Below are 8925 nucleotides of genomic sequence, written 5' to 3' on the forward strand. Positions count from 1 at the left end.
CGGAGAGGAGTCCAGCGTCTGATACCATGTGGAGGAGTGAAAGAATGAGCAATCCACCTTGGGTGGTGCTGTGATTGATCTCTGCTTATATAGGATCATGTACAGAGGGAGCGCCGAGCGCTAGTGAGAGCGCGTGGTCAATCGTGGAGATCGTGTACAGGTGCAAGCAGGACGTGGGCGAACGGGATTCTATCTATACAACTAACAGTTATGCGTCTCTCTCTCTCTAAGGGGCAGTCTGCGTCTATCTGAGCTCCGTGCAATCTAACGCTCTTTTTTTTAATTTGAGAAACTGTAATCTAACGTTCGGTAGGCGACCGGCCAACAGTTGGGCCGGCCGGCTGGCGCCAAGCGTCGCCCAACCTAGAAAGCCCAATAAGAGCCCAGCCTGTCAGGGTATAGCAGAAGCATTCGGGCAGCACACCCCCAATCCAACTAATCATCCCCTCTGATGGCCTCGCTGCTGCGCCTCCCCTCGCTACTCGCGCCGGCGGCGGCCAGACCGGCGGCCCTGCTCCGCCACCGGGGCCGCTGCCTCCACACGTCTCCGGCGAGGCTATGCCCTGCCGCTACGGCCGCGGGTGCTTCCTCGGCAGCGCCCGTTAAGATGGAGACACGCGGCGGCGACAGGGAGGGGCAGGTGACGCCGCGGTCGACGGACTTCAACGCCTGGTACACGGACGTGATCGACGCCGCCGAGCTCGCGGACTACGGGCCAGTGCGGGGCACCATGGTCATCCGCCCCTACGGCTACGCCATCTGGGAGGCCATACAGGTCGGTGCTCCAGAGTAGTCCTCCTTACCGCGTGCTCGCTTCAACGCGTCTTAATGCCCGTGCTTGTTGGGCAGACTTTGACATTGTTGGTGTAAACAAGAATGGTAGTTACCTGGTGCTACTGTGAGGCGATGCTTGAATACACTGTGAACTGTATGAACTTATTTAGTGTTGTGTACGTGCGAATTGTAGCAACCATAACGGTATCTTGGCCTCGCCTCTCAGTCTTATACCTCTAGTTCTCACTTCCTGGCGTGCCACTCTTACCATTTTATCGTTGCTTATGCATTCGAGGAATATTCATAAAATGCTGTCAATTTTAGCGCGTCCTTAGTATAAACTTGTAATCCTTGCATGGGACTGGAAGTGGAGTACTTCATAGCAGGAAGTGTCTTTAGTATAGAGTTTGAATATTTTTTATTTTTGTTGTTGTTGTAGGATTATTTGAATGTAAAGTTCAAGGAGACGGGGCACAGCAACATGTACTTCCCTCAGGTACGCATACCATGTTTCATTTGGCTGCGCTATTTTTTCTGTAGTGCCCAAGCCAGAGTCTTGATCGATCAAGATGTTAGTTTGTTTCTGCCGTTCTTTGCTCTAATTCGATGCATGTCGGTATCATTTAATAGCGCCACACGATGAAATATAATCCTTTTGTAAAAATATCAGTTTATGTCTTGGCTTATCTATTGCTGAGCTATGATCTTCATACCTGATGTGCAGGTGCTAGCTATTAACTTGTTTTGGATGTAAAGCAGGCATAACAAAGTGAAAAAAGAAATATCATTTGAAACATAGTATGAACGCATGCACGTGTTCCAGATACTTACGTCCTATATGTACTCCCTCCATTCCAAAATATAAGGATGGTAGGGACCCGATCACACTACCACTCAATTGCTCACAAGCACCATTGATTCGAGTACAGAGTATCAATTACACACTAATTGATACTCCCTCTGTCCCAAAATATAAGAACGTTTTTGACACTAGTGTAGTGTTAAAAACGTTCTTATATTATGGGACGCAGGGAGTAGTTGGGTAAGGAAGAACAGGGGAAGGGGAACGAGAGGAAGAAGAGAGCCGAGCCGCCGGTTGCTGTTTGCCGTGATCCACTGGATACCCCGTTCGTAGCCTTCTCCTGTGTACTTGTAGATGCAGCAGTGGTTCAGGAGCCATGTACGAGTACAAGTTAGGAGGGGCTCCTAACATCCCCCCCTCCTTGAAATGCGGCTTGACCCCAAGCCGACGCCACAGAGAACCGCCGGGATCCCATTGCACTCGGTGTTCCTTGACTAGCTCGAAGTCCTGATGATAGTCGAAATCGGGGTTGACTTGAACGACAAAGTTGTAGTAGCCGTGGCCGATGGTGACTCCATCCCAAGAGGCGCCGCGGAAGTGGTCGTTGCCAACATAGTCTTGATCGAAGTTGAGGTAGTACTTGTGGTCGATGGAGCCCTGCACGACGACAGCGACACTGGTGATGAAACCCCTCCCTCCTTGAAAAGTGTCTTGATTGGAAGCTGAAGTCCCATAGCCTTCCTGGATGACTGTGAAGCTCCCTAGATCATCAGGTGTAGCCCACACTCAGATTTTCCGCTCCTCGTAGACTTGCATGACTGGCAATAGAATGGCAGCAAGAACCCCCGTAGTGCTATGAGCTTGTCAAGTCTGCAATCAAGCTCCAACGTTCCATGCAAGAAATGGATGGTCATCCACTGATTTAGTTCGCTGCTGCCCATTGGCTTCTCCATTCTCAACTGGATGCATATAGGAGTCGCATATGCAAGCCAGACTTCAAACAAGTAATGCATCAGGGAAGTCAATGCACATGTACTGCAATTATAGCTCGCAAGGCCTCCGGGATCCCACAATTGCTCAAGGTGGTCACCACTAGCTGAAGTATCTGGAGTCCAGCGAAACATTTGTTTATGCCCAAAGGAGAATGATACACTACCAAATAGACTGGAATCTGAATAATGAATCTCTGTTGCAAATTGTACAGCCTGAATTGCAAATAGTTTGAGAGTGTAGAAATACCAGCCACGATTAACCTCACATAATATTGGTTCAGAAAGGGGACGAGGCAACATAAAAATATGTTGTGAATTTTTGTCCCGCGATTGATGCTTGTCCACCTGCCATTGCATCGTGATACCAGCTGGAGCAAAAGACAATAATGGCCAAAACTGCACGAACTGAAGACAGACACTACTCGGAAATGTTGTACTTAGAGCACCCAATCGCTGCTTGCTGTGAAGGAGCCTGTCATGACCACTGAAATCTGAATCATTTTTGCCCCGTTTCAAAAACCACGAGCACGAGAGCTGCACTGGAAGTATCCTTATGCAATTCCCAAGGAGATTGGAGCACCGTTCCCATGCATTGTTAGTGTGAAAGTTGATTGAAGCACGACCACTGCCTTTAAATTCTTCTTGACTCGAAAAAAACAAGTGCACTGATATATGCATAATGTGAATTATTCCCTTCAATTTATCAGAAATAGGAATGCAACCCAGAACAGCATAGTCCCAATCCACTACGTGATGCTCACAAACAACCATAAATTGATGTTCAATATATTTCACCTTAGGCAGTTCTGAACACACTTGCACTGCTCGGCAATCGCAAGAACCAGATGGCCGAGGAAGCTTCAGGTGGACATTTATTTGACCAAATCTGGACTTCAGTTGCAGATTTGGAAAATACCTTGAGAAAGCTCTAAGAGAATTCAGATTACCAGATAAACTCTACATCACATAAATGACTTGTGGTAGCATCCATATGTGCTTCCGAGTAACTCCTTCAGGATAGCAAGCAAATGATGGCCATGGCATAAGACAGAGCCTGCTAACAGATGTTTTCCTCTTGGAACTGAGTGGCCATGCAACTTTCCATTGAGAATGTTTAGAGCAATTAGGAAAAACGGATAGAGTGTTGAATTCCACTCTCTTTAACCCAGCCTCACAACAATTGCTTGACTCAGTACAAACTAAGGAAGTGAGCTGTCCTTGTTCATACTTGGGTAGTTCTAACCATACTTGTACTGCTTGGCATTTGTATGGAAATGAGGGCCACAGTAGTGATTGCAGCTCTGTCTTGCTGCCATTACCTTGCAAAACGAGAGTTATCACCACTATATGAAGCAAAGAAGATGTCTCCCAAAAAGGCCAATGCAGCAGCTCTCGAGCAGACTGAACAGGAGGCGCCCATTCTTGCAAATCACGCTTCATGCTTGGCTGCTGATCCCGTGGCCACCACACATATCCGGAGTCACCGGAGACGCAACCACAAGCTATGCCATGGAGCAGAACAGTGTCTTTCACAGCACATGTACCAAATTCCCACAGAGGAAGTGAATCAATAGGATATGCAGAGAGTAGTCTGAACAACAACACTAGTAAACAAACTGGATATTGAACCCTGAAGCTTGTAACAGACTAGTTCATACGGCCCAAATTGCATGAACTGAAGAATTTTTTTGCTTGAATGTTCAGTGCTTAGAGCAGCCATTTTCTGCATGCTCAGAAATAGATGTGCAGTCGTGATAGGTAGATTGGAATGCTGCACTTTAGGAGCCGTAGTAATAGAGCAAGCACATAGTTCTAAAAACCACTTTTTACCTTCATGAAATAACTGCTTACAAAAACATGAATCATCCTTGTCCTCTGATGGCACACCGATTTGAAATGACGGCCATGGAGTTGGTCGAATCTCATTCCCCTCTGCAAAATGATCTGCCAGAAACGATGGCCATGGTGTCGGCCATATCAAAAATCCTAGGTGCCTTGTGGGCAATGAGACGTCCAGGTCATGGTTCAGGAATGGCTGCATTGAATAGATAGCTGAAAACATAGGAGAAGATGGAGTGGTCAGGAGCCTGTCTTCCATGGCTAGGGGCGCCCACAGGTTAGAATCACCGTTGCTAGCAGGGTGACTGAGGTTGGTGACGAGCACAACTGTGGTTGCTGGGAGTAGTGATGCCGTCATGACTGGCAATGTGAGCGACGATGTGACAGTGACTTGGTTCGGGCACTCTGTCGAACAGATCACGGGCATCGTGGTGATGCAGTCAAGGGACGCATGGTGGGTAATCTGGAGGACCTCCTGGACCTTGATGGTTGAGGAGAAGACGCCGGGGAGGACGGCAAGCTCGGGAGCGACTTCGGCAGAGGCCGCCACAATTGCAGACTCGTCTGTGCCTGAAACAGCGGCACGGCAGGTGGTGTCGTGGTTGGTGTGGAGCACGGCCGGAGCAGTTGTTGATGTAGCAGTAGTAGCAGCAGGTGAGGCAGCCGGATCGACTTGCGAGGTAGCCCCGGCTGGATCGCCCGTGCGTGCAGCCGCGAACTCGGACCTGATGCTATCCAGTTGCACCGATAGCTGCACGAGAAACCACAGCATCTGGTCATCTGCGGTCATGGCGCCCCACTCCGGTGGATAGACGAGGGAACAAGGAGCCTGCTCTGGATCGGACATGGTGCTGTTGCCGGTGGAAATTGGGGAATCGGGGGAGGTGGTGGTGGGTGAAAAAAAAATTGTGGGAATATTTACTGGCTCTGAATACCAAATGTTAGGGACCCGATCACACTACCACTCAATTGCTCACAAGCACCATTGATCCGAGTGCAGAGTATCGATTACACACTAATTGATAGTTGGGTAAGGAAGAACAGAGGAAGGGGAACGAGAGGAAGAAGAGAGCCGAGCCGCCGTGTGCCGTTTGCCTTGATCCACTGGATACCCCGTTCGTAGCCTTCTCCTGTGTACTTGTAGATGCAGCAGTCGTCAGGAGCGGGGTAAGCCCATGAGCTGGCCCAAGAGGCCAGGCCCTGTACATCTACGAGTACAATTAGGAGGGGCTCCTAACAAAGTTGTATTAGTTTTTATATAAGTCAAACACGTGCTTGTTTGACCAAGCTTTTAGAAAAAAGTATCAACATCTGCAGTACCAATTTGTATCACTAGATCCATCATGAAAAATATTTTCATATTTTATTTAATTTATATTCTGTTGATATTTTATTCTACAACCTTGGTCAAACATACATAAGTTTGACTTGCACGGAGCCAATACACCTTATATTCTGGAATGGAAGGGGTATCTTTTTTATAGCTAATTAGCTAGTCTATTTTATCAAATTATTGCTGTAATTGGTGACTGTTTCTTCTTCACACATAGCTTAGCTCATGTTTTATCTGAATGAGACTGTTTTCTTGGCATTCCCCTTGATATACTTTCTTATCCTTGCCCTCTTTGTTGGACCAGTTCATACCGTACTCGTTTATAGAGAAGGAGGCCAGTCATGTCCAAGGGTTTAGCCCGGAGCTTGCAGTAGTTACCATTGGAGGAGGAAAGGAGCTGGAGGAAAAACTTGTGGTAATACTTTGCTCTAGTTTTATGAAGTTAAGAACCATTATATTCACTTTGAACAATTCTTATAAATGTGATTAATTCTGTGAGTGGGTCACGGTCACTTCTAAAGCTGCACTTTTTTGCATTTCCATTCTCGAGGGCTTTGTAGGTAAGACCAACAAGTGAAACCATCGTAAATCACATGTTCACTAAATGGATCCAGAGCTATCGTGATCTCCCTCTCATGATTAATCAGGTAACCACATTGGCAGACTTGGGTCAACACACTCACTATCATTTACTGTACTAATTATTTCCTATTATTCTAGTGGGCCAATGTGACAAGATGGGAAATGAGGACTAAGCCATTCATCAGAACTCTTGAATTTTTATGGCAAGAAGGTCATACAGCTCATGCAACCCTTGAAGAGGCAGAGAAGGAGGTTTGTTCATCATTCTGCAAGTTCCTTTTGCCCCTGAACTTGTTCAGTACCATGCCATTCATGTAATGATACAGATGTGAAACAATGAAAGGTTCTAATGCGCTGTCATCTGCTCCATTTCTTAATACTCTGCAGGCGATGCAGATGATTGATGTATATACCAAATTTGCTTATGAGCAAGCTGCAATACCAGTTATTCCAGGCAGGAAATCAAGAGTGGAGACATTTGCTGGTGCTGATCGGACCTACACTATAGAAGCTATGATGGGTGACAAGAAGGCCTTACAAGCTGGAACTAGTCACAACCTTGGCCAGAACTTCTCCCGTGCCTTCGAAACACAGGTTGCTCTTTACCAACTTTGAACTGTCTCATTTTCTTGGCATCTTGTGTGCTTCCTGTACTCAATCATTTAGCTATTATAAGTAGTTAAGTACCTATTGCAATCCTCTGAGACAAACTGTTTATTTTGATTTTCCCCACCTGCTGCAGTTTATGGATGAAAATGGTCAACTTGAGCACGTATGGCAGACTTCTTGGGCTATTAGCACTCGGTTCGTTGGTGGGATCATCATGACCCATGGTGATGATGCTGGTTTAATGCTTCCACCAAGGATTGCTCCCATTCAGGTCTTATCCCATTGCTTTGTTTACACCTTTGTGCGCACAAAGCTCAGGCCCTTGTACCTGTATAAGTTTTTCCTTCATCTGTCTTGTACTCTACAAAACCCCTGTGGAAGTTTGGATAAAAGGGACACTCAATTTTTTTGGCCGAATCTCTTTTCTGCAAAGTTTTGCATTGTACTATCTACTCTCAGTATTTTGAACTATACACTTGTGAGTAGAATGTAAGAATTTTTTGTTCAACACAGGTGGTAATAGTGCCTATTTGGAAAAAGGGTGACGAAAAGGGTGTTGTTATGGAAGCTGTAGCTTCAGTTCAGAACACGCTCAAAGAAGCAGGCATTAGAGTCAAAATGGATGACTCGGAGCTGAGAACACCTGGGTGGAAGTTTAACTTCTACGAAATGAAAGTAACCACTTTTGCACTTCTACTGGAATTCCAGTTCAGTTATTTTCCCCTTCTACTTTTCCATAGGCTTGTGCTTGACATTTCTTCCATTGTTTTGACAGGGAGTTCCCATAAGGATTGAACTTGGTCCCCGCGATGTAAAAAACAGGAGTGTTGTGCTTTGTAGGCGAGATGTCCCTGGAAAGCAAGGAAAGGAGTTTGGAATATCTATGGAACCATCAATATTGGTGGATCATATAAAAGGCCGTCTAGAGGAAATTCAGGCATCTCTTCTACAGAAGGCCATCACATTTCGTGATAGGTACTTATGATCCAGAATATATTTTTTATGAACTCATAACTTGTCTTCAAGAAGTGTTTATTGCTACTTTCTTATGCCTGTTTTGTTCTGTGCTCTTGTGCCATGCTTTCCCCATAGTGATAATAACTGTTCTAGTGTGTACCTGTGTTTGGTTTATATGTACTTGTCGTCGAACACATGGATTCTTTTGTGGGTTCTCTTCATTGCATGATCCAGATTTTCTTTATCAGAACTAATAACCTTTTCACTCCTTGCAGTAATATAGTTGATGTCAACTCATATGGAGAACTGAAGGAGGTCATTTCCGAGGGTAAATGGGCAAGAGGTCCATGGTCAGCTAGGTAGGTCGTGTTTGAATGGACGGCTTTTATCCTTGTGGGTCAACGATGTTTTTTTATTTGACGGTTTGATTGATTTGTGGTAAACTTCAGCGATGCGGATGAGCTGAAGGTGAAAGAAGAGACCAGTGCCACCATCAGGTGCTTTCCCTTTGATCAGCCGGAGGGTGCGAAAAAATGTTTCATGACCGGCAATCCAGCCGATGAAGTTGCTATTTTTGCAAAGTCATATTAGGCCATCTTTGTGCAACCAGAGATCAGAATATTTTTATTACAGATTCTTTTCTCTTTTCCACAGTTTCTCTGTGGTCTTTACTGACCATGAACGAAGAATTTAAAGTTTTTTTTCCCGTGTAAATCCACAATCCGCAAGATTGACACGATGCAAGATTTTAATTCTGTCATGACAGCACGGTGCCAGTGTATAACAAAGTCCTTTTGTCAAGTTGTCTTATTTTGCATATAAATATTCTGTTCTTCCAAAAGTACCGTTTGTTGTAATTTCCCTCTTACGGTCATTAAGCATAAAGTTAGCTTCATAAGCAGTTAAGCACACCTGTTTATGTAAAAAATAAAAGAGGTAAGTACTTGTCACACTTGGCCACTTGGCCGCCACTTGTCCAGTGTGACTTGGCATGGATCGGGCCCTACCTGTAAGTGTGAGCTAGCGAGTGAGAGGAG

The 8925-nt window shown here is 45.6% G+C and overlaps 1 protein-coding gene across 1 annotated transcript; it reads left to right on the plus strand.

Moving 5' to 3' along the window:
• The first annotated feature begins 423 nt into the window (after positions 1-423).
• LOC123045023 (proline--tRNA ligase, chloroplastic/mitochondrial) lies at positions 424-8689 on the plus strand. The gene is made up of 11 exons (XM_044467930.1): positions 424-775; positions 1214-1270; positions 6045-6155; positions 6301-6387; positions 6461-6574; positions 6710-6916; positions 7065-7202; positions 7445-7606; positions 7707-7906; positions 8164-8247; positions 8338-8689. The coding sequence occupies exons 1-11, from the start codon at positions 452-454 to the stop codon at positions 8477-8479; spliced, it is 1626 nt and encodes a 541-aa protein (XP_044323865.1). The 5' UTR covers positions 424-451; the 3' UTR covers positions 8480-8689.
• Positions 8690-8925: the final 236 nt, after the last annotated feature.

Source organism: Triticum aestivum, chromosome 2B (assembly GCF_018294505.1).
Source record: "Triticum aestivum cultivar Chinese Spring chromosome 2B, IWGSC CS RefSeq v2.1, whole genome shotgun sequence".
Lineage (NCBI taxonomy): Eukaryota > Viridiplantae > Streptophyta > Magnoliopsida > Poales > Poaceae > Triticum > Triticum aestivum.